Source organism: Heterocephalus glaber, unplaced genomic scaffold (genome assembly GCF_053883595.1).
Source record: "Heterocephalus glaber isolate CG9 unplaced genomic scaffold, H.glaber_assembly_v1.0 deba00001431, whole genome shotgun sequence".
NCBI lineage: Eukaryota > Metazoa > Chordata > Mammalia > Rodentia > Bathyergidae > Heterocephalus > Heterocephalus glaber.
In genome coordinates, this window is record NW_028258295.1 from 3,146,541 (window position 1) to 3,172,753 (window position 26,213).

Below are 26,213 nucleotides of genomic sequence, written 5' to 3' on the forward strand. Positions count from 1 at the left end.
TTATAAGGAGACTTTTTATAAAAACAAGTATTTTCTAAATCAGTATGAATGTAAAGTGCTGAAACAAATGAACTGTGATTCTTGCTTGGAGAATGGCAGAGTGGATTTGAGTCCTTGTTTTTACCCCTCGTTACAGCCACACCTTTTGACATATAATCTAGCTGTCCCTTCCACTAAAGGCATAGGGAAATCTCCGCCCTTTGACTTTGGGCTCTGCCATGTCATGAAACTCACTTTTGTCAGTGGACTCGGGTCCTGTGGCTTGACGTGCACTTGGTGGTAGGACTTCTTGTACCTTACAGTCACCACAAGAGTAATGCACTTTGGCTGGCCACACTGGGCCCAGGGAGAGAACCAGACATGTGGAGCAGAGCTGCTTAGCTAATCCACAGACCATTAGGGAGAAGCACAGCCACCCATCAAAACCAGCCCAGGTCAGCTTCTGCTACTCTACTGACCTGCAAACACAGAAGCCCAACACACGCTCATTACTGTAAACCACTAACATCTTGTGATATTCTGTAGCAGTCCTTGATTGATACAACTACCAGAATGTTTTTCTTTTTGATTCCCTTCTTCCTCTTGCCCTTATACATTATTCTGTATTCTAGAAGGTCTGCTGTTGTGGAAATACTTGGATTTGGAGGCAGAAAGCCCTAATTTTTAAAAACTCATTCCAGGAATGATTAATAGGCTTGAAAAGTTACTTCTGTCTTTTAGATTTGGTTTCCTAATCGATGAAATAAGAAAAAAGTGCCTACAACACTTATTTTGATGATCCAAAATGTTATGTTTAGCATCCAGCACTGAATGAAAGGCTATGCTCAAGAAACAAGCGGTGACTAAAAAGGAATCCCAAACTAATAGAAGGCAGATGCTTCCTATTCTTTCTATACTCTTCCCCCACAAAGTCCCATTCTCTCCCCCAAAATGTACTTATCTTGGCTGGGGATTTAGCTCAGTGGTGCCGCCGCCTGCCTCACAAGTGCAAGGTCCTGAGTTTGATCCGTTACCAAAATGTGCTCATCTTAGGCTCAGGAAGTTCTTCCTTTGCAATCTTCTCTCCACCTCTCACACTGTAGTAAAATATTTTTTTTCTTATTCTTTTTATGGGTGTTTGCTATATCCATTCTCCAGGGACAATTTTTTTTTTTTGGTACCGGAGATCGAACTCGGGACCTTGCACTTGCAAGGCAGGTGCCAGAACCACTGAGCTAAATCCCTGGCTCAGAGGACAATTCATTTTAAAAATGGTTTTATGTTCAGCTTTGCTGTGTGTTCTTTAAGGTATATTTGGGTGTGTGTGTTAACTTGGTCTGAAATCAAAGTATTTAATCCTTACATTTAATGTAATTATTTATATATTTGGGTCCTTAGCTACCATCTATTTATCTACTTGGCATACCTATTTTATATTTCCTTTTCTCTCATTTCTTGCCTTCATTTGCATTTTTTTCTACATTATTTTTCCTTTATTAACCCATAAGTTACCTTTTTTACTCTATTCAATGATTACCATAGAGATCAAAAAATATTTATCTTTTATTATTCTTGTCGAAGAGAACAGGACTTAACCCTTTTTTCAATGTCTGAACCATAGAACATTTTAACTCTACTCTCCGTGTTGTTACTGCTGCCATGTATTTTCATTGAGACACTATTTTTGCTTCATAAAATCAATAGATTATATTATTCACCCTGTAGCTTAATTGGTCATTGTCTCTATAATTCCATCTCAATCAATACTGACAGAGGTTTAGTTGTGTTTTGAAAGAAGCAACTTTTAGTTTAACATACTGTATATTTTTGCTATTAATTTCTTCAGTTACCCACTTTCCATTTTTAGTTTAACATTTTAAGTCAAAAATCAGCCCATTAGTTTTGAAGCTTTTCCTAAGTATCATTTTCACTGCATCCTACAAATTTTGACACATATTTACATTTCATGTTAGTTCGAAGAGTTAGAAAATGTTTATTCTGATCTCTTCTTGATCCAAGATTTAAGGGCATTTTAAAGTCTCCAAACACGGTAATTTTTATTTCCAAATAATACGTTTTGTTGATAGAGAACTTTTATATCATACCCATCCTTCAATATTTTAAGACTTTGCGGCAGCATATAATTAACAATTATGTTAAATGCTGTAAGAATGTGTTCTAAAATTCTGGCTCCACCTCCCTGCGTCAGCTGCATTGCATCCCTCTAGATTTCTGCAATCCCTGCTACTGCAAACTGTCTTATTTTTAGATTTGGGAGATGGTACATTTTTCCAGGAACCTCAGAAAATGACTTACAAAAGGGACGAGAGCTTTAGTGTCAGCATATGAAATTTTCCAGGGGATCATCAATAGAAGTATTGTAGTATTTAATGTTCCAAAAATTTGACCAGTCTCTTCAAACTTTTCCCTTATGTAGAAATCTCTTAATAAGATTTTCTTATTGCAATCATGCAGTTTAAGGAGAGAGAAGTCTATTCATTCTGTCACCTTCAGCATTCCATCAGCTTCTGTAAATGGTATGAGGTAAGAGAAATTATCTTCTGATGCTGACATTTCTCCCAGCACAAACTGTGAAATGCCTACCTCTTCTGCAAACTCCAGGATTGGGTCTTGGTGTCCACGTATGTTCTACCTGTGACACTAACCACTCCAAGCCTTCATTATCCTCATGGAAAAACTACTCTGTACTCCTAGATCTATATAAGATGGATCTTCAGAAGCATTGGAATCCCGATGTCTTGGAAAGCGAATGGATAAAATGGAAGGTGCTTGAAAGGTAAGGAACTTGCTTGCTAGTATTACTTCAGAAGGATGGCTGGTATTAAAACTAAACCAGTCTATCAGAATATCATTACTGGCCCAAATGAGAACTTCCTTGTTGGACTGTTAGGGCTGGGGTCTTGTTAACCCACTACATTCCTCTGGTGTACAACAGCACACAGTGGATTGTGAAATAAGCAGAAGAAACCAGGCACAGAAGACTGTCTCCCTTCTCATGCTTTATTTCCATACCCTGTGCTCCATTTATGGAGGAAGACTCTCCAGTCCTCGCCACTCCCACAAACAGAGCAGGTGAGGTTCATTAATTATTCAGCCTCCTCTCCATGGAACCTTGAACAGGCAAAAGAGACCTTTGGGCCATGAGGAGATACTATTTCTTTGTTACACACTAATAAAATCACATAAGAAAAAGCAAACAATACAGATGAGAGCCATTTACTCCTGTGACTCCACAGCGCCCCAGGTGATAGGGTTCATCATTTCCCGACATCAGGGAAATGAGGCAGGGATGATGGGGACTATGAGTAGTCCTGATGGTTTGGCCAGCAGCAACAGCTTTTCCCTATTTTTCTATAGTGTAATCTTAGATCTCCACTTTTCTTCAAGTAAATGAAGTGATCAGACAATCACAATTCTATAAATGTTACAGAGCCTTTATATGATGACACTGTTCCAAATCCCTTCACACAAACCATGTGAAGGCGAGTTGTCTGGGGCATGGGCTTATACACACGTGGGAATGTAGATGATTTCATCATGATTTAATTATGCTTTATGGAATCCCTCAAGTTCTACATCTCACTTACAGTAGAAGTGCTAGGGACAAAATAAGACTATTGAATAATAAGAAGGCTAAAGGCAGGAAAACAAACACACAAATAAAAAAATGCCCACAAGGAAAAAGGCTTCTGACCAGGCCTTCCATTCTGGCAATGGCCAGCATCTGATACCATTTTGACAGTGGAGATGAGAGCAGCTTGCCAAGGTACATATAAAGCAGCTGTGAGGGGTTTGCCCTTTCCTCCCATCTCTCCCTAGCATCAAAGGAAAGTGCATGGTAAAGAAGTGGGTCAGACAGTAAAGGATTTGTACGCTATCCTGTGTATGGCAAAGTCACCAGGATGCAAATCTCCTGTCTCGAGTTCACGGCTGTGTGCTTTAAGATTTGAGCCCAGGAATGACAGAACCCTTCAGGCCAGTCCCTTCCAGACCTAAGGGGCTGTCCTTGGCCACTTTAAACATGAGGCTGGTAAGTAGTTTTGAGGATATGTAACAGTCTATTTATTTGGAAAATAAGAGTGACTACAATCTCTTCAGTCATCTAATTCTATTTTAACACCCATGAGGTAGAGGCAGGAGTACTTCAGTGAAGAAGAAGCCTCAATTCAGGTTATACCTTGGGAAAACCATCAGCTCATGGCACAGAACAGGGTTAGAGGTTCTGCTTGAAGCTTTTATTTGGTGGTGGGAAGAGGTGCTGTAAGGTCTGGCAGGTCTGGGAGACACCTTAGGAAAGGGCTTCCCAGGCTGCCCAAGAGCTTCTCTTGTCCCATCCTGGGTGATGGCTGAATGAAGATCTTCTCACATGGGTACCTCGCTAGGAGGTCTTTGCTGAGTGGGTCCTTTGATGCCTGATTAAGTGATATCCTCTGCTGAAGCTTTTCCCACAGGTAGGGCAGGTGAATGGTTTCTCTCCAGTGTGTGTGCGCTGATGCCTGACCAGGTGGTCCCTCCGACTGAAGCTTTTTCCACATTCAGTGCACCGGCACTGCCTCACTGAGGTATGTCCTCTCAGGTGCTTGGCAAATGCTGTGCTGTCGTTGAAGCAGCGCCCACATTTGCTGCAGAGGTAGAGCTCCTCAGCTGCATGTGTCTTTTGGTGTGCCAGATACCGCCTGTGGTCACTGAAGTTCTCTCCACACTCTCCACACAAGTAGGATTTGCCTACAAGGTGGATTCTTTGGTGTGTGGTTAACACAGATTTCTGGCTGAAACTTTTGCCACAAACAGTACAGAAGAAAGGTTTTTCCCCTGTATGTGTCCTTTGATGTCTAACAAGGTCTGAAGTCCAGCGGAAATGTTTTCCACAATCATTACATCTATGGGGTTTCTCCACAGATGGTGTTCTCTCACCATGGTTCAGTGGAGAGGTCTTGTCCACATTCTTCTGATTTAGGGGATATTTATAAGTGTTTACCTTGTGAACCTTCTGGTGCCTGGCAAGATGTGAGCTCCGTGTGTAACTTTTCCCACACTCCATACATTTATAGGGCTTCTCTCCTGTGTGAGTTCTCAGGTGCCTAATAAGGTGAGAGTTACATGTGAAGTTTTTCCTACACACAGGACACTCATGCTGCTTCCCTAGCAAGGGGTGGACAGGGATGGTTTCCTGAAGATTCAAGAAACTATCAACTTGAGAAATATTTGTACCACATCTTCTTTCATTAGTTCTATCTGGGTTATCCTCAAAGACGATTTCCCAATCTGGAGTCCGGTGGATTTCTGGATCTCCCAAATTAGACCTGTGCACGTCCTCCAAGGTGAGAACTTCTTGCCCAACATTCTCCTCCTCATCTTCACTTCTGTCTCCTGTAGAAGGGATGAGAGGAGAAAAGGACAATTATAACGGCAACAATGCTTTCTACACAATGAGGGGATTTTAAAAAGGGTTTTGAGGGTAAGGCCACATTGAAAAAGCATGTATTTCCTAAATGTAAAGTGGGGAAAGAAGGAAATAATTAATTGAATGCCCATCATGGCCCATGTTCTTATATGTTATGACATCAACAAAACTTGGCATGGACGATATCATCACCCTCAGTTTACAAATGCAGAGACTGAGGATCAAGGGTTTAAGAACTGGGTAGGAAATGGTATAACAGTGATTCAGAAGTTTAGTTGTTTCATATTTCTTTGCATTGCCTAGCCCTCAAACAAATGTTGAGAAGGGTGAAGAGGAAAATGACAGAAGAGTCTGGCTTTCAGAGGGAGATGACAGCAATGGCTGACATGCTGGAAGAACCAATGAGGGGGCCCTAGGAGGAAAGAGAAGCACTGACTCGAGGAACTGCCCACTCAGAGTGGTAAGACCCTTGCTGTCATTCCTCACCTGTGTAGGTAAAACTCAGGATTTCTGGCTCTTCAGGCTCTTGAGGCTCATGGATATCTGGGACCTGACGCTCTTCTTCTCTAACCTGGGAGATATCATCTAGTCTGGGGATTGGAAATGCTGCTCAAGAAAGGGAGAACAGGACATCACGACTAGTTCAACACTTCCCTGAGTTAAGAACATATCTTTTCTGGTTGGTAGGTTGCAGACCAAACACAGTTGGTCAACTGTTTGGTTTCTTCTAACAAAATACTGTCTTTCTTGGGCCTTTCACCTGCAATTCAATAATTACTTCAATAATAAGAGGGTAAATCTTAGCCCCTTTCCTCATATTTAGGAAAGCAGATTATCTTCCACTCTTCTGCTTGTTTGAAAACTTATATGCTTACCTCAAATATTCTGTACTAAGGCTATTACTACAGCTTTTTTATTAGAAATTTCCATCCATGTTTCTAAGCATTTAATCTCTTCCTTTTAACCTGGAAAGATACCATCTGCTTCAGCTAATCAGCCTTTAAGTTCATTGGTGGGGTAAACATAAAAGACGTTCAAGTGCACATAATCTAAGGTCTAAGATCCCCCAAATTTCTAAGAGGAAAAGATATCTCTGTGCTTAAAATGCTCTAGAAACACATGAAATTCCTTACACAGAGAGACTACAATTCCACAATCTTCTTCCAAGACATATTCTCCATAGAATTCTTTCTGTGTTGGATCCAGATCACTCCACTGGTCCTGGGAGAAGCATACAGCCACATCCTTGAACGTTACCAGTCCCTGAATCAACACAAGGATCAAATCAGAATTCGATGCTTCTGGTAGACTCACAGTTTTTTCTGGGATGAAGTCATATGTATAAGCAGAATCTATCCAGGAGACAAAAGTACCTCTAATAGGCCATGAGGTTTCCTCCCAGGAAGCTATGCCCTGGCTTGTCTCATTTCCTACTTCTGGGAAAGCACTGGCCTTAGGCCTGCTCCTCCAGCTCCCTGTGGACTAGTCTATATTTTTCTTCTTTGTTACAGTACTATTTAAAACTCAAGAAAGTGCATCACTCAACTATTTGAAGTTTTAATGCTACATTCATCTCTGTAAAAATTCACCTTTTCCTAAAAGCTATTCCCAATTAACCCTACCTACTCATCCTTTCACTTACATTCTAAAGAATAAGACTTTTTCCTCAGCTAGACTACAATGCAAAACCATGGATGAATTCTCTCTCCCCTCCTCCAGCCACATAGTTTAGTTTTAGGGCTCTGAACATGATGAATGCCTTATAAATGTCATGGCAGTGAAATCAGTCATTTTTATAAATGACTAGCAAATTTACTCCTAAAAGCAAAACCCCTTCACTTAACAACTTCAAAGCTGTACTGGAAAGGTATAAAATAATTCCACTTGTTAGCTCCTCTGGCGAGTGGCAGATAAAGAAGCTATGGAGTCTGCAGATCCAATAGAGATCATTATAATTTATCATTTCTTTTACCCTTCCACGGACCTGCAGAACTGAGAACTTAAACTGCAGAAGGAGAGTGGTAACTTTGGATCCCACCTGATCTGTTTAGCATATGGGCAATACCCAATAGTTCTTTCAACAAACTATTGTGCAGAGGGAACTGGGGCGCACCTGTGACAGAGCAGTCAGAAGGGCAACCATCTCTGGGTCTCCAGAGCGCCTCTCTGCAGGAGGGTCTGGGTCCTGGAGCACTGGAACCTCTAAGAAGAAAAGAAGGCAAGAAATCAGCAACATGCAATGCACCCTGATAAATGGCAAATACCCAAGCATCCATCATCTTTGGTTGGAAAGTGGCCCTAACTTCCGTTATGGGAATCAGAAAACTTGCCTAAGGTGACAAAGCCATCACAATGTCCCCCACCTTTTGGTGTTCTTTTGATCAGAGCACCAAAAGAGCAAGCCAGAATATCGCTATTTAAGCTTGGCCCCATTTGGGTGGGATTCCAGCTGGTATTGTCTCAACTTCTGGGATTCTGTGATTTCTCTCCATTACAGTCTGCAGATTCCCCTCTCCCTGTACTCTGCCACAATCCCCTCTTCCTGTTCAGGCTTCCCACCGTTCTCCTGCAGGGGCTGGAGCTCCTCTTCACAGTGCAGGCTCTGCCGTTCTGGTGTCCCCTGATCTGGGCTCTGGTTGGCTTCCTCATGTGATTGCTCAGGGCTTGAGGTCTGAGCTGGATCCTTTAGCTCACTGGGTGACTCAGGCTCTGCCCCCAGGTGCAATGTCTCCTCTGACAAAACTTCCTGGCCATGAACATGGACGGTTACCTGGGAAGAATTTCAACTTCCAGTCACCATGGAGTCAGGAAGAAATTCCTGGTTATTATCAGCATTTATTTTAGAATGCACCTATGGAAAAATTCCCAGATGGACCCAGATGAAGGGAAGGTTCAGTTCTACCAGGGCAAGCAAAGAGCTGAAAATGACTCTCACCAGGACAAGGCAGTGGGGCACTCAGGTAGTGTACTGCTTTCTCACTTGCCTTGACCCTTGCTCCTATTACCCAGAGTTCTGAGGTCCTCATCCTTCCCACTTCTACCCACCTCTTGGATCTGCTTTGCCAGTTTACCATTCTGGAAGGTGGTCTAAGATTAAGGGTCTAGGAGACTTTAGAGGAAGTCATAGAATTCTCTTCCCCAGGAATCTGAGGTTCAACATCCAAAGAAAGAAAACCAAAGCCACAAGCCAGAAAGTCACACACACACACACACCAGCCCTATGGGGTTTATGGATCTAGGAGCACCCAAGGGCAAGGCTGATTAATGGATAATTTAGGGGGCCCTGTTTCCCCCACTGATCCAGCTTTCCAGTGTCAGTCCCCCTCCACATCACACAGATCAGGACTCCCCCTCCTCACCCACCGCCTTGGTCTCCTGGGCTCTTTCTGCAAACCCTCCACCAGTGTCACGGCCTCCTCGCCACTCTCTGGTCGCTGGCCCCGCACCCAGCTCTGCAGTTCTCCAGGTAGGACAGTGAGAAACTGCTCTAGCACAAGCAGCTCTAGGATCTGCTCCTTTGTCCGTCTCTCTGGCCTTAGCCACTGATGACAGAGTTCTCGGAGTCTGATGAGAGCTTCTCGAGGACTTGCTGCTTCTTGGTAGCGAAAACGTCGAAAGTTCTGGTGAGAGGTCTCTAGCACAGGGTCATCCCTTTGTAAGACAGACTCTGGCCTGCAGGTGAAATCATCTTCTAGTTTCACCATCAGAATTCCCTCTTCTTCCCAAAGATCCTGGTCCTCTGTTTCCAAGGCTGTAGCCATTTCCTGGTTCTGGGGTGGTTTCACAGCATCTAGGTTTCACACTGGCATCACCCCAACTCAACCTGGACACCTCAAGGAGTTTCTCCCAAGGGACCTAAAGTAGAGAAGTAAAATAATAGCATGAGCCTAAAATTATGCTCAGGGATCATTCATTCTACTTTAATCAAAATCCTCTATACACTTCTCCAAACAAGTGGACCTCCTTTTCTCCACTCTCCATAACCTTATGTTATAACGAAACGTCACTGGGATAGGCTAATCCTTGATTTAAGATATGGTCCTATACTCACTTTCCTAGGCAAGGTTCATACCCCATACAAATACACTTAATTCCTATGTTGTGGACACTACCAATTCCATCTCATCTCTAAATTGGTTTCTTCCACTTCCTTTGTGCTGACTGCTTTAGTTTCAGTACTAAAACACTAACAGAGTTGGCACACAAGGACCCCAAAAGATAAACCTTATTTTGTTAAGGCATTTTCAACTGGATGACCTATAGATCCTAAAACTCAAGTGTTCAAAACTATACTCATTATTCTTACTCCCGACCCACCCTTCTTCCTGCCTTGGCTGAGATCACACTTGTAAAGTAAACACTCAATTGGATAGTCTTTGGATTCAGTTTTGATTCTTCCCCATTGCTTACAGCTCATTAAATCAATTGTACCCCTTAATTTCTAAAACTGTTTCCTCCACTACCTTCCAGCTGACTTTAGTTTCAGCATTCATCATCTCCTGCCTGGACACTGGCAGGACTTCCCTAACTGGACTCCTTGCAGTATTCAAGTGTGAGAAAATGCAAGACAACTACCTGTGGAGGTTCTGTCATGCATTATTCAAGGACATTCTGATGCACTCAATCTAGACAACTGGATCTGTAAAATGCTACCTGCTGTACTGTGATCCCTGGTTGAGAAACACTGAGCGAGAAGTTAAGGGTGATAGTTCTGAGTCAGACTGCCTGGGTTTAAATCTGGGCTCTATGGTTTACTAGTATAGGACTGACCATAAGGAAGTTTTTCTCCTGTTTATACTGGTTTCCCTGTTTACAGAATGGAGATAATGATGACATCCATCCAGAAGGGTTACTATGAAGATTAACTACATTACTCTGAAGTATTTAGAAAAGCGATGGCACGCCGGTGTCAACAACTCTCTACGATACAGTTCCAAATACTTATGCAATAGTTAAAAACAATAACTTGTAAGATTAATCCCAAATCCTGGCCAAGGCACATGAGTTGCTTCACGTACAACCTTAACCTATTTTTCAAGCCTCCTACCTTACCCTTTTCTCTTTACTGCCTACATACACTGTAATGAATGCCCTGCTGACCTCCCTGTGACAGTGCGCCTTGTAAAGGCTCTTCTTCCCCTCTTCAAAGGCCGAGGTGTTGGTATTTCTTCTTAACAGATTCTTCTTTTCCATTCTTTAGGTTCTTATCAGTTCTCATCTGAATTACTACAACTGCTTTCAAATGTGTGCTGCCTGACTCCAGAGTTGTTACTTGTGGCTTACCAGCCATAGCATCACCAGAGTGAAGTCTCCTGGCAAATCTGGTTGTCTCTAGATTTAAGACTCTTCAATGAAATCTCCTGAGAGGTGAACAAACTTCTAAGTGGGATCTATTAGGTGACCTTCACCTTGTTCCCTTTGCTCTCTTCTCCAATCCTTTGAGAAAGACAAAGATGGACAGACACATGCACAATGGGTTTGAAAGCACAGTACAAATGTCCCACACTTTTTCCACACTGGCCTTCATTTTTATTTTTTAAAAAACGTCATTCTTTTTATTAGTACGTATTTGTTACACATTCATCACAGGGAATTTGTACCTGTACACAGCACATCTCAATTCTTTTTTTCCCATTCTCCTCTCCTTCCTTCATACTCTTTTTCCTCTCCCCATTTACACAAGCTTTGTTTCCATTTTTTTCCTTTCCTTTCCTCCCCACTAGCCCTGCCTTATTCCCCTTCCCATTTGAACATGCTCTTCCTACTCCTCAATATCTACCACCCATTATGCTCTTCATTTACCTTTTGGGTTTCTCTCACATGAGAAACAATGTGATATTTAAACTTACCACACTCTTAACTTTTAAACATGCTGACCCTTTTCTTTATGTTTGATTAGTTAGCTTAGGCTTCTAGGCCTTCTTTAGGCTTAGGCCTTCTAAGACGTTTTCTTTGAGTCTACTCTCCCTACTGTTAGATATAGTTAGAAATCACCTAAGTACTTCTAGAGCAACCTGGGCACATCTCTATCATACTACATGTCATATAACATAGTAATTTTTCCATGAAACTCGCTGAAGTCAGGGAGTTTTTCATCTTTCTCCAATATCGGTAATAAAGTGCACATAAATGCATTTAAAATGAATAAACCTCCACTCTAAAGTTTTCTTCCCACTTTAACAAGAAGCAATCTTTTCCTCCATAATGCCTCTAGTTTCTTTTTTAGACCAAGTCTTATTCTATCTTCCAAAAATGTCCATCAAATCCATCCACATTTTCATCCTCATTGCCAGTCCTGATTAAGCCACTACAACCCACCAGAAGATATTAGTAGGGCCTTTAAAAAGTGATCATATCCTCAATGCCTAATCAGCAGTGCCACATTAATAGGCATGTATATGCTCATCGAATGACGTGGGACATGGTTCCAGTCATGGTTCAATGACTGATAAGAACAGAGTCCACATGGAGCCTGAGGGATCCTGCATTATCAAGTACTAGAGTCTCAAACACTGGAAACCATCTTTTGGTTTGAGATGAACTTGAGCCACAGTGGCATCAACTTGTACTTAATCCTCTCGCCTTTATTTCTATTTCTGGAATCTACGCAGTTGCCGAGAGACAGGAAAAGGTGGCAGAGGCAGGAGGTGCAGGCATTTATAACGGGCAAGAGGCTCCTCCATATTATCTCTCCCTGCACTACTGCAGGAAAATCTCAGCAGTGAACTGTCTTACATATAAAATCTGACAACAGCTTTGCATTATCTTTTGGGTAACAATTAACCTTTTCTATCTCCGTCATTTTCTTATCTCTACTCATTCTTCAGACCTCAATCTTCCAGGTGCCTTCTCTGTGAAACCCTGGGACTATGCTGTCAAAGGAACTGGGCTTCTTCCTATCACAGCAGGAACTGTGTTGCAAAAACTACTCCTCTGGCTACAGGATCTAATGGACTAGAAAGCTCTAAGAGCTGGGACATGCTGCGCCCTTCCCCACGCCTGGCATAGAACAGGTAGTCACTTGATATCTGATGATGCAGAGAACACTTACTGAATTTTTTTTAAAGTCTGTCTTTGGAAGGACAGATAGCATGGTGTATTAATCCTTATGTATTCATTTGGCCAGCAAATGGTGTGCTGGACAAATAAATAAGGAAAAATGTATTGTTTACATTTTGAGTACAACAGAATATTCTTAGTGGTTCCAAAAGTAATGGGACCACATCGTATCTTTGGGTTGCACTGGAGGTAATCCAAATGCAAGTCACACAAAATCGGGCATTTGAAAAGGAAATTATTTTCCTCTGAGCACTGAATCAACTTTAATAAGCACAAAAGCAGACATTAAATAATATAATGCAACTATAGCACTGATTTTTTTTTTTTTTTTGGTACTGGGGATCAAACTTGGGTCCTTGTGCTTGCGCAGCAGGAGGTGAAAACACTGAGCTAAATCCCTGGCCCTATAGTACTGATTATTTATGCAGACAAAGCTTCCCCAACATCTTCCCTTTCCACCCATATTCTATGCCTGCAAGGTAGGCGGAGATAACTGAATTAATATATAGGGTCTTCTGCCTTAATAAAAGGACATCTATTATCTTAAAACTCCAAGAACCAATGCCCCATGAACCAGACTAGAAACCCTCACTGTTTTCATGTAGCATGAAGTTGAGGAGATTCCATACTATGGATCCTACAATGTATACACTAACAGAGGGCTTTGCTGCTCTCAGATGGCTTTGATCTCTAAAGAGAACACAAGAGTGTCAGGTAGAATCTGCTGGGCAGTTTTAAATGCCCAGCAGAAATCACAAGTTGAGATTCCTGTTGCTTGTTCTGCATTCACTTTGACAACCTAAAATAGTAAGATGAAGAAAAACACATCAGTAAAAGTGGGAGTAGAGGAGTCCTGGGTAGGGTGAAAGATGGAAGAGATAGGAGGTATGGCAGTGTGATGCAGACCACCAAATTAGGTAGCCAAAGACCCCAGACCCCCAAGTCACTGGAGCTACTCTAAGGGTTTCATGTGATAACATACACAAACATACACAAAGCCCTCATACAAGGTAAAGCTTTCTGCACATAACCATTCTCCTATCACAATGGATTATCTGAGACCTGTGAAAGATTAACTGTGCTGTACAAATGTCAAGTATTAATAGTGACAAGACACAGAAGGTATATTTTTATTCTCTAATTCATGGGATGTGTTATGCTACAAGTCTGCCTTGAAGTTTGTTGCCTTTCTTATTCTAACACCTTTCTTCTGTGTATGTCCTTGGAAGGGGTCCAAAGAGATAAAAACTGGACAACAGAATACTCCAGAGAGAATGTAAAATCAGGACAGGAAAAGTAACACTTGGTTCCAGAAGACTCTAGAAAAATGCCTGCAGAAATACTTCACAAGCCTGGGTAACCTCGTGATGGGAATCTTGAGTGTGTTCTGAAGATGCATTGGCATGATTGGGGAGGAGACATGGAGAAGGCCAGACTGCACCACTACCTTCACCTCAGCTGTCTCTGTCCCTTATCTGAATGTGTCACATGCCTGTGAGAAGAACAGAAGAACCTAGGGACAATGGAAAAATACAGTATCCAGTTTTCTACTGTGAAATGCTACTTGTTGGGAAAGTCTTTATAGATAATAAATGACAAGGTTTTCTTAGAAGAAAACAGTGATTAGATTCAAATTATTTCTTCTACAAGATACTGATATCTTTACTACAGGTCCACAATACAGAAATCTGAATATGCTGCTCGCTGGCGCCAACTAGGATCTTTCAACAGCTCCTCCCACTGTTCTGGAACAGAAACAAACTAAAAAATACTGTTAAATGCTCTTTTCCAATACTGTTGATCTATGAAGCTAAAGAATACAACAATATGGTCCTTCTACTGGAAAAGTTCTCTTTCATTCTTAATTGTCCTACATACAGATGTTCAACCATGTTTCCATGTAATGGGCAGGGGCTTTGGACCATTGGCATTGAATCCCTACACTTGCTTATTAGCCATGTGACACTACTCTCCTCAGCCTGTCTTAATCCTTGAAACATGGCTAACACTGCTGTATCACATTGCTATTAAGAATTATAGGCACAGAGCCCTCAGCATAGAGTCTGGCACAGGCAGGTACTCAGTAGATTTTCTTCTTTTTCCTTCAAGCTCTTTTAAATATTTTGAGAAGGCAAGATTTAAATGACAAATAGTCATTCATTTCATCATGACTTCAAAAAAAATCAGAAAGCACAGAGAAAATCTTGGTTTGTATACTACTATTAAATCAAAAGTGTTAAAACCAAAAATAAAAGCAGCCACTGTTTTGAAGACACTGTAAACTAATACTAAATACAAGCCTTGTAACACATGAGACAGAACCTTAAAGATAGGTTTTTCCTGCTGAAGACCCTATCAGCAATTTTTCTACTTACCAATATCAAAAGCCCCTCTCTCCTCCCTCCAACTGGCAGGAGGGAATTTGCTGTTAACCCAGGGAGAATAACCAACAAGTCTTATGAAAACTTAAACCAGAAAAAGAGAAAGAGAGAGAGAGACACACACACACACACACACATACAGAAAGAAAATGCATCCCCAACTTTTGGGCCTAACATTAGTATGCTGCAAAGTTATTGAAAACTTATCTCTGTGTCTGTCTGTCTCTATCTTTCTCTCGAGGTGCTACAGATCCAACTGAAGGACTTGTGGCTGTTAGGTAAATGCTCTGCTACTGAGTTTTATTCCCTAGCTCAAGAAGTATTTAAAATATTTTTGTCACTTAATTTTTTTTCATAAAATATTTGAATAGCAAGGGAGAGAAATGGCTCAAAGCTTATTACATTTTAAGAAATAGAATAATGTGTAAAGAAGGAGAAGATAAAAACAGAAAGGCCTAACAAATAGTGGGTGGCAAAGGAGGTCAGTGTAGGCAGAGATACAAGTATCTTTTGCCCTGACATCCTCTAGACTTTGTGGTTAGTGTAGGGAAAGCTGGAGGACAGGCAGGAAAAGCTAAGGGCCTTAGTGAGGTTTCTGGCAAACCTTGACTAGAAAGAGTTAAACCCCTACTAGACAGAGCAATTAAGCAGGAAGAATTGACAAATAGCCTGGCTTGCTTTGGAGCCAGGGCCCCAATTCGCTCCTCTCCACCTCCAGTTAAGTACAAAAAGACAAAGTAGGTGGGGGCTATATTATTTAAAAACTCAGTATATAAAATACTTATACCTGGACACTCACACATCTATATATAAGTACACACACACATATTTTATTATTTTCTCAACATGTTAATGCACTAAATGTACATGTATGTATCCCTTTACTAATTGCTAACTTGGCCTTGAATGTAAGGCTCTGCTATAAATTTCAGAGATATCACCGTGATAAAACAAAGAAGGCCAAAAGGGTCTCACCGAAGAATTTGGACACAGATAGTGGAGGTCAGTGGCCAAATCAGGGGTCTCAAAGCCTGAAGTAGCCAATCAAGTTATAACGGACTCTCAAGAGGGAGAGTCTCTTTCTTGCCATATAATAAAAGGGGCTAAGAACAAAGACCCTCAAGCACCAGCTCCGGGCTCCCAACCTTACTCCAACAAGTTAGCTGCCTATTTCCTCATTTCTCTCCTCTTTCCAATAAAGTGATTTTGTTTCTCCTTCTAAACTTGTATCTCTAATTTTTTATTGGTATAAGGTTTACAAACCCCAGATATATAAAATCTATCCATACTCCAGATGCCACAGTTTAAGGTGGGTATAAAAAGGTCTTTAGCTGGAAGTGGTCATGCATGCCTGTGATGCCCACACTCTGGGCAACTGAGTCAGAATTACAAGTTAGAGCCCAGCTTAGGCAAACTAGCTGTCTCAAAAAAGGAAGAAGAAAGAGGAGGCAGGAGGAAGAGGAGAAGAAACGGCTCAATGTGAAAGCCCCGAGTTTCACCCCCAGTACATTAAAAAAAAAAAAATCATTTGAGAGTAAAAGTAAACACAAAAATGTAAAATAAAAATCTTAATTCATTTTCTTTCCAATTTTAGTATATGTGATGGCAAAGTGAGCACTACCTCATTTTATTTCTAATTAAAATGTTTCTCTACAAGTTATATAGTCAGGCCTAGGATGTTAAGACAGAGACATTTCTACCCTCACCAATGCTGTCTACCTTTCTTTACCCCATAAAAATGTGCAACCTTCGACAAGTCACATCACTTTTAGGTGGGGATGACTAAAGGCAGAGAACTGGGTCTTCCTTTGAGAAACCATCTGGATTTTTGATGATGTTAAAAAAGGGGATTTTAGAGGAACAAGGATATTGGGCTTGTTTAATGACTGTCCATACTGTATCAACACACAATGGTGAGAGATTTACTCAGGAGTTGAGAAGGGCTGCAGCTAAAGACAGACTTTAATAGGCCAGAGTTAAGTACCTGGCCATCATGACCATATTGGTTAATCTCCAACAATAACCTAGGCTTTTTAACTTTAAGAGATATTATCTAGAATTGATCACTGGCCAAAAAAAGCAGAACAATCTTATGCCTTAGTTTAAAACAGAATAACACACACACACACACACACACACACACACACACACACACACACAAAATGAAACAATATCACAAACTAATCTGAAACAGGAAAAGGTGGGGATATCAAATCTGATGCCTACCCTGATAAAAGCAGCAGCTCTTATTTGGCAGTTCAAATTAAAATAAGTGTATTTAATTCCAACAATAAACACAGGCAATGCTAATCACACAGATAGTTAGAGGAACCATCGTTTAATGGGAAGTAACAAAAACAGCCTGACTTGAGGTGTTGATATGGATAACTCAGAATAAGTCAACTCAAAAGTTACGCACCATGTTTTTGGCTTTGCAATTAACATTACCTGTCAGGCTCTCTCTGCTCTGGGTCTAGGTGGCTTTTTTCTGCTTTGTCCAAGGTCCCCTTGCATAGAATAAATGAGGAAGGATAGCACCCTGCCTGTGGAACCAGAAGAATCTGAGGAGGAAGATTTCCACTGCAGACTAAGACCTGAACCAAGGAGAAATAACCCCGGAAGTTGTTCTGGGTGTGGTCAGAGTTTAGTTGTCAGTCTGACCTCTGGGACCTCTGTCCAAGAGCAAGGATATATTCCCTATGCCTACCACTCTGTCACTTTGTGGAAAAGGAGCTCAATAAATCTGGACTGAATTTAATTCAGCCTTTTCTATTTCTCTTCCAACCTGGATATAGAAACACTGAATATTTAGAAATGTATGGGTGCCCAGGCTTCTGGGTAACAAATGATTCTTGGTAATAGCTGTACGAATTTGTTATTAGCCTTTCTTTCAGTCTCTTGGGGGAGTCAGGTGGCATAACAGTAAAGCCTGTCCTGTGGGGCAGGACATCAGTAAAGCCAAACTCCTCAGAGGGGAGGAGGGCAGAAGATGAAGTTCTCCAATCCACAAACACCTACTGAGCCTCAACTATTCTTTCCCATTATTTCAGGTGCTGGGCAGAGACACACATTAAAACAGCCCAGGTAGTTAAAAAATGGTAGGGACTTTAACAATTCTGGGAATTCACAGCAAAAACCTACAATATGGGTATAATGTATATGTTCAAAATGGGAAACCTGTCAAAAGAATTAAAATCAGGGCCGGTGATTTATTTTAGTGGCACCACACCTGCTTTGTAAGCACAAGGCCCCATGTTTGATCCTGGGTACCACAAAAAAAAAAAGGAAAAAAATAAAATCAAAGGGAAAATCTATCAGTATCTCCTCTTAAACTGGGCATAAAGAGAATGAAACACTCAGAACAGGTGTTTTTTTTTTGGCACCAGGGATTGAACTCAGGACCTTGCACTTTCAAGGCAGGCATGGTGCCACTGAGATCCCTGGCAGAACTGTTTTTTTTTTTTTTAAAGCACACTTAACTTTACAAAAGAACTCAGTCTTCAGTGGTTACCTACAAAAGAATAGATTACTAGTTTCCACCACAGAATTACTCACAAGGTCTTCAGATCCCCAAATCTCTGCAATGTGTATGTCACAAAGTTTGGCTAAAGGCAGTGGTTCTCAAAGTTATGAATCCAGATCAGCATCTGCACCACCTGAAACCCTGTCAGAAATTAAATTCTCAGGCCCCAGAGACGACTTACTACCAGAAATTCTGGGGGCTGGGCCTCAATAATCTGTTTAACAAGCCCCGTAGGTGCTTTAAGTTAAGATAATAAGTGAGAGAACCACTCCTATTGCAAAGGAAGTAAATCTGAGGTTTATGCAGAAAGGAACCACATTTTCTAGCATTGGCCAAATTAAAGGAGTTTACTGATGATGCGACAGGAAGGGAAAACAGGAAAGTCTAGAAGGATTTCATGTCTATATCAAATTAACTGGAGAAAAATGTTGTAAACCCGTAACTTACCTCATCTATAAATGTAATGCCCAAGAGTCCCTCACACTGTAGTAAACCCTGCTGTGCTCATGAAGTGTCTACTGCAATACAGTTTATGGACAGAGACAAAAGGCGTATAGCTGGAGGAAAAAGGGGGAAAGATTATGAATCCCAGGTTTCTAGTCCTAGGAGGAAAAATTCCAATCCTCCCTCCAATCCTGCCCCACCCTCTCATGCCAGGCAATAACAGCAAAAATTTACCCAAGACAAATGGCCAGAAACACTAACTGCTCTGCTGTTACCCACTTCTCACCAACAAGCCTGCCATGGCTATCCCAGCACCTTTTTGAAGGGGCTTTCTGGATCCTGGGGCAGCTTGGAAGAGAAGCTGGGAGGAGGGAGGAGGGATGAAAGACTCCACTACATTCCTTATGACTTCTGAGTGTTGCTGCCCTTGGTATAACCTGCAGAGTTAGGACAGAGAAAAAGCAACAGTTCTAAGCCTAGTCTCTCAGTATGAGCCAGGATATGGCACTGAACCAGCGGGACCAAAGTGATTCAAGAAGAGCTGGACCTAAGAGCTTCCGGTAGGGGAGCCAGCAGGAAGACCAAGGTAAACAGGTCATTAAAGTGCCTGAGATAAGAGCATCCAATGCTCAGGAGGAAAAGATAAACTATTGCATGGATGTACTGTGATTTCTCATGGCACAGAAATTAACAAACTTTTAGTCATGCAGTCAAGGAGCAGATGATCTACTCCTGCTGAGGAAAGGGTAGTGCTGAGAACAGTTGCCCAACTGGCTGTTAGGAGCGAGGGCGGGATTCTGCAAGTGGAAATAGCAGCCACTAGCTTAAGGGGAAGGAAGCTCAGGAGCTGTTAGAGAGACAACTGAAAAGCCACAGACCAGAAGGGCTCCAAAGCCTAGCATGATCACAGGTGATATGGCCAAAGGTGATAAGATCACGGGTGAGGGTGTCTGCATGTGCTGGAGGAGAGGTTGGTGATGGAAGGAGTTGGGGCTCTCCGGGGCAGGGTGCCTGCTGGGAGGATTTTTGAGGAATCTGAGAGCAAGGAAAGAAAAGGCTGTGGAAAATCAAGGGGCCTAGACCACTCTTCCCTTGGTTCCGGGGAAGCAATAGGAGGGACGGGCTAGCTTTCTGCAGGCCCCAGGAGAGGTCGGAGGGCGGCGGCTGGATAGTCAAGGAACCCAGGAGCGCCGTCCGCCAGGAGATGCGGAGGGCACTGCGCCGCAGCCCAGTCCGCACGCCGCCGATACCCCTTGCTCCGGACAGCGCGAGTCCCCTGGCACCGAGGGGCGGGGTCTCCGGCCCCTCCCCCCGCCCTACCCAGCTCCGTCCACACCGGCCCGGCTCGGCCCGGCCCCTCTGCACTCACGGCTCCCGCAGCTCTGGCGGCTCCTCCCCTGCCCCGGGCTCGCCCCCACCCTCTCCGGGCCGAAACCGTGGCTCCGGAGATCCGAGTGGCGCGGGGCCTAACGGGTCGGAACACGTGGGGCCTTTGCGCCCGGAACCGGAAGCGGTCGCTCTCCCCGCCCCCTGGCCGCTCTGGAGCCTTTCTAGGCTTTCGGAGGTTTGGTTTACTCTGTGACTCACTTGGGTTGTCTTTCGAGATTGTGCAATATAGATTCCTCCAGGAACCCTCTCCTCTCCTGCCCCGCCCTCTCTGCAATGAATAAATTCATACTCTGGGCCTTCAGTTCACACACATTTCTACTGCAAAGTTTTCTCATTTCTTTTTTAATGTTTTTGTTCCTCTGTGTTTGTTTTGACTTGGTACCTATTATTTATTTTTCCTTTGCTTGCTCTTTCAAAGCTTGGTAGAGTAGACCGCAAATTTGGATTTGAATATTGGCTCTTGTATTTACTATGACAAAGCCTCAGGCAAATCTCTCCACACTCTGAACTTCAATGTCCCTCTTGTAAAATGGGGATCCTACTACTATTGCTCTGGGAACTGAATGACACATTTCATAGTAACTGTCTGGAACATAGAGGGCCCTCCCGGCAATATTGTTCTATACTTTTCTTTGAATGTATCTTTGTGCTCCTTTGCTTTGAGACTGTCATCTCTGATCCCCTTTGTTCATTTTTTGCCCGAGTGAATGACATTTCTACCTAACCTACCTATCCTTTATTCTGTTTCTGTTTTGCCCTAAGTCACCATTCTCTAGGTGAGGGAGCCTTCTCTTCCCATCCCTGTTATGCATTTCATTTTCATGTAATGCGTTATTGCAATCTGTGTACCATGTTTTGAACTGAACTCTGACTACTTGGACCTCTCCCAAGTGTATTATCCTTATTTATAAAGGTTAGCCATTTATAAAGGCCAGGGATTTAGCTCAGTGGTTCTGGCACCTGCCTCCCAAGCGCAAGGTCCCATGTTCAATCCCTGGTACACCCCAAAAAAGGGCTGGGGATATAGCTCAGTGGTGCCGCCTGCAAGCACAAGGCCCTGAGTTTGAGCCCCAGTGGCAAAAAAGAAAAAAAGAAACCCAAAAGTTAGCCTTGTTTGGAGTATATTTTGTTTGTTCCTCAATAAATATGCTTGCTGAAAACCTTTTCTTTCTGACTCTGAGCCCTGTCTGTGGACCTCCCTTCAGCAAATCTTCCTGGGGAGGATCCAAGAGCTAAAACCACCACACAATGCAGAGCAGCAACCAGCCCAGGCTGACCCTGCCTTTCTAGTAACATGTGTTTTTTTTTCTATATATCTCATTTGATATTTTAAAAATATTCATATGAAGTGTATAAAGTACATAAGTATGTTCCTGTAAACTTTCAAAACCTATTCGTATTAAAGAAGAAATTTAATCAATGACACTTGTTAAAGCACAGCAAGAAATACTTTGTTCAAGACCATCATAATAGATATAGTTTTGGACCACAACAGTGTAAAAAATAGTTCATTTAGCTTGTGAGCAAGGCAGCTAGCTAGGTGTTAGGTACTTCAGAGCCCCCACGGAGCAAGCCCCCTCCTCTCCTTTCCCCTTGCCCCACTCCAGCCACAGGGAACAGGGAACTTCCCCATAACTAAGGTATGACCTCCCTTTGTTAGTGACTCTGCCTAGTTAAGGTCTTTCTGCCCCACTGGTTTCATGATCAGTTGTTCCAGTAAGATAGGGGCTTCCTGAAAACAGTTGCTCCATTCCCCTGACAGAAACCTGTTGGTATATACCCCAGCCCCAATTACCCAGCCCCAATTACCCACCCCCACCAATGGACTAGTGCTCTCCCACCTACAAAATCCCCTATAAGCCTCCAGTTCAGCCCATACTGTGGCTGATCTCCCTCCTGTGAGTCAGTCCTGGCAGGCTGCAGACTGCCGCCTCCAATAAAGTCTTGCTGCTTGAACACCCGTGTGTGCCCCCTTCTTTGGCGACCCTTTCATTCAGGAAAAGGCCTGAGAGAGTTGGGTGATAAGCTATGTTGATAAGACTTACCATAAGAATAGAGAGTGAACTAGATTTGTAGTTCATTTTTGTGAGTATTATATATTTTGAAATCATGGAGTAAGAAGTACTGATATAATAGAGCTACAGAGGATGTAGTAATGTATATGCAGTGTGACCTGAGTTCTGTCAAGAGAGTTGTTATTTGTTTCTTCATTCATGAATGATTTATTGAACAACTACTATCACCAGAATATATACATAGGCGTACAGGATCACAGGCAGGATAGTCCACAATGGCAGACTGGATGCTGTAGGGCAGAAGTGGTATGGCACAGTGGCATGGCAGAGGAAAGCTGCTCATGGCATGGCAGAGGGACGCAGAGAGAGTGAAAAGAAGATTTGGGTAGGGAGAGAAACCCTTCCAGGCCCTGCTCACATTGACCCTTCTCTTGGGACCAGCCCTGGGCTCCTAACAGCAAGTCAGTTTTCAGCCCCTCTAGCCCAATTGCAGGCAGATGGATAAGGTAGGGATAGGTGGGTACTGGGAGCAGAGTGAAATTTTCAGTCCTGGAGACAGGCTTCCCTCTTCACATATGTAAGAGGAAAGCAGGGAGTACCCTAAAGGCAGGAAGGGTGGGAAAGTTAAGGGGACCCAAACAAAGAAACTTTCCCTCTTCATTTATACATATGTAAGCAGAGGGTGGGAATGCCCTAAGGGCAGGGTGTTGGGAAAATAAAGAGAAGGGAGCCTAAAAAGCAGAGTCCTTTTCACACTTTTGGGAGCAACCAGGTCCTCTCTCTGGGCCATCTTTCCTATTCTGCAATAAACTCTCTTTTCTCTAAATGAAGATTTTGTTTGAGTGCATGGTCTCTTACTGTACAAGCTGGGCGGGCCGTGTCAAAATCTCCTCTGTTTGATAAGAACCAGGAAAATTCAGATTACACAATCATATTCCAAAACCCCTTCCTGTGGGTACATGAGGCGCTAGGTGAATACCTGGATATAAACCGTAACAATTCATAAAAAATCAACTGTGATTATTTAATTATGATTTGCTAAATTATGATTGTTGCAGGTTAACATCAGATGCGGTGTGTTATGACAGCTTGTGACTGGGAGCCCTAAGCCTGATGGTAGCACTGGTAGAGAGGTGGTAGGGAAAGCTCTTCTGAGCAGTAACACTTGAGCCAAACCTGTAGGATAACCAGGCAGGCTGGGATGGAGGGTGGGAAATTGGATAAGAAAGAAAAAGAAACATGTATCAAAGGCCCTAAGATGGGGAGAAGCTTGGGGTATTGGAAAAACTGAGTGATGGTTAGTGTTGCAGGGGTCAGAGAACAGAAAGAAATGTGTAAGGCCTGGGATTGGGCACAGGGATCAGATCTGATGTCCCAAGGGTCTTACCGACTAGATTAAGTATTATCTTTCTGAGTTAATGAGAATTCATGGAAAGCTTACTTAAAACAACATGATATGTACGTATGTATATATGTATATATATTCTTTCCAGCTGGAGTATTTTTTGGGGGGAAAAGAGCAAGAGTAAATGTGGAAAGATAATTTAGGAAGCAGATACTGTAGGTCAGGTTCTTGCAGTAAAATGATGGTAATAGAGTTAGAGGGCTGTCTTGGTTAATTTTCTCTTGTTGCTGAAACAAAATACCTGACACTCACAAGTTAAGAGAGGAAAGGTTTATTTAGCTCACAGGTTTTTTTTTGTTTTTTTTTTTGGTACTGGGGATCGAACTTGGGTCCTTGTGATAGCTCAGTTTGTAGCAATTTCAGTCCATAATCGGCTGGCTCCAAGCAAGGTGGCATGGCAGAAGGCATTGCAGAGGAGAAACTGTTCACTGCATGCAGAAGACAGCAAGGAAGGGATGACCACAGCTCTTTTTATCCCTTCTATCTTATCCAGACTACTTAGGGTGGGTAGCACTCACACCCTTAATCCTAGTGCCCTTGAGCCTAGCAGTGCACCATGAGTCAGTTGCAGCATTATAGACTCTGTAAAAGCCCCACCTATGACTGCATGAGGCTTTGGGGGGACATCTAAACACAAACCGTAACAAAGGCATTGTTTTTTTAGTTCTTTAGCACTATTTCATAATGCTCTAGTATAGATCCAAAATGTCCCCCAAAAGTTTTATGTGTCCAGAGGTAGGTGGTTTTTTTTTGAAATTTAAAGAAAAAAATTTATTGAAGATCTGAAAAACAATTCCTAAAAGATTGACTTTTCCAGAAAACTGTAGCTACACAATGCACTGTATCTATCATGTTATAACATGCATTAGACACAAATACAAAAACCATGAAACAATTCACCATTCTTCAACAATTTGAGAAAAGAGAAAATGCCTAAGGAACAACATGAATGACTTGCAAAGGATGGGCTCTTTAAGCACCGTTTAAAAAAAAAAGCACAAATGGATGAGTGTGTTCAGTTATATACACTGAATTGGACCTTTGGCACTAGGAATCAGAGCATTTTGTCATATAGCATTAACACATTTATAAAAGTTGCATAGTGTCAAAGGAATAGAACCACCAGCATTCAAAAGCAGCTTTGTCAACTAGGCAATAAAACACTACACCATGTCTCTTTGTTGTCCATCATTGAATACACTGGTAGCAACTTTGAAATGAAAAGAAAAAAGAAAAAAGGAGCTGCAACCCCTTTTATTTTCTCTGTTTAAAATCAAAACAAACATCAACTCTGTTGTACACTAACATCTTCAAAGTACATCATTTGTACAAGAGAAGGACTAGGAACAAAAGATGTTGACAGAGATCCAAACACGGGTGAGAGCGCCTCACACTGCTTTCCGATGGTACTCAGGAGGGGCCACTTCAAAATCACTGGCACTAAACAAAGTTCCTGAATTCTTCGCCAGATACTTGAGGAAATCATGAAGATAATTCAGTAATAAAGCAAGGCTCTTCTCATCCAGAGGTGCATAGGCCAACATAGCTCCAATTTGTAGAAATAATCTCAGTAGACGTGGTGCTCCATACACCTGCGACATGGATGCATCAGGGTGATTGGCAAGGATCTCAGTGTACTGTGGTCTCTCAAATTTGTAGAGTAGCTGAGTGCCCAGCATCACATTGAAGTATTCTTTTATCCCTGCTACAACCTCATTAACAGCATACTCCTTATTATCCATATTTCCTCAAGATTTCTTATAATTTGCATAGTCCTCTAGAATGGAATACACATTCTTCTTGGCAGAAAGGTAAAAGAGCTGTTTCTGTCTGGTAATTAAGTCCCAGTCATCAACAAGCCACAGTTTTAGCTCTTCAGGGATCTTTACTTTAACTTCAACTCTGTTCATAAATGTTTCTTCATTTTCAACAGTAGGATCTACCCGGGCCCTCTTCTTCTGAAGAGGCTGAGGTGTCTCACTGGTACTGCCACCATCTCCATTACCAGGGGTTTTTTGTTTGTTCTTTTTTGTTTTCACTTCCACATTTTTCTGTTGCAGATAAGATGTCTTCTTTCCTGGAGCAGCCCCTCTCATCTTTCCCTCTGCATATTGCTCCTGATTGGCCTTTTGAAGTTCTCGCTGTTTCTGTAGATTGATGTCCACATATTTGAGTACTCTGCTTTCTGGAACCCATTCGTCCCAATTTTTATTCCAACCACTGTAATGTATAAAGTATTTTACTTGTTTGTCCTTTATGGCAACCTTTACACACTTTGCTTCATAAAGAAGAGGCCCATGAAAGCACAGTACTCGTTCACCCTCCTGGAACTTGGGCTTCGGGCCCTGCTCAGGCGCCATTTATAAGTGATTCCCCACCTCCTTCTCCCACCACCGCCTGACTACCACCCCCTACTCTATCCCACCCGAGCTCTCATCCAGAGGTGGGCTTTTGAAATGTGATTGGATCCTAAGGGTGCTATACAATTAATTCACTGAGGAGTACATAGCTGAATGTGCTATTGAGTACTGGGGCTTAGATGGTAGAGGTGAGTCACTGGGGTATGACCCAGAAGGGTTTATTCTTGTCCTCA

At 42.4% G+C, this 26,213-nt stretch overlaps 1 protein-coding gene and 1 pseudogene across 22 annotated transcripts; both read right to left on the reverse strand.

Annotated features, from left to right (window-relative positions):
* Positions 1-2,979: 2,979 nt before the first annotated feature.
* On the reverse strand, positions 2,980-20,323 carry Znf202 (zinc finger protein 202). Of its 22 annotated transcripts, none has more exons than XM_021249062.2 (11): positions 20,181-20,323; positions 19,127-19,248; positions 18,815-18,924; positions 17,293-17,438; positions 10,688-10,840; positions 8,764-9,259; positions 7,964-8,174; positions 7,518-7,606; positions 6,538-6,667; positions 5,891-6,010; positions 2,980-5,370 (listed from the first exon to the last, which is right to left on the reverse strand). In XM_021249062.2, the coding sequence occupies exons 6-11, from the start codon at positions 9,163-9,165 to the stop codon at positions 4,379-4,381; spliced, it is 1,944 nt and encodes a 647-aa protein (XP_021104721.1). In that variant the 5' UTR covers positions 9,166-9,259; positions 10,688-10,840; positions 17,293-17,438; positions 18,815-18,924; positions 19,127-19,248; positions 20,181-20,323; the 3' UTR covers positions 2,980-4,378. The 22 variants fall into 22 exon arrangements, with proteins under 22 accessions (XP_021104721.1, XP_021104714.1, XP_021104713.1 ...); XM_021249055.2 differs by having other exon boundaries at positions 17,293-17,387; positions 19,098-19,248; XM_021249054.2 differs by having other exon boundaries at positions 19,098-19,248.
* Positions 20,324-24,993: 4,670 nt separating this feature from the next.
* On the reverse strand, positions 24,994-25,990 carry LOC101701273 (mortality factor 4-like protein 1 pseudogene; annotated as a pseudogene).
* Between the last annotated feature and the right edge of the window lie 223 nt (positions 25,991-26,213).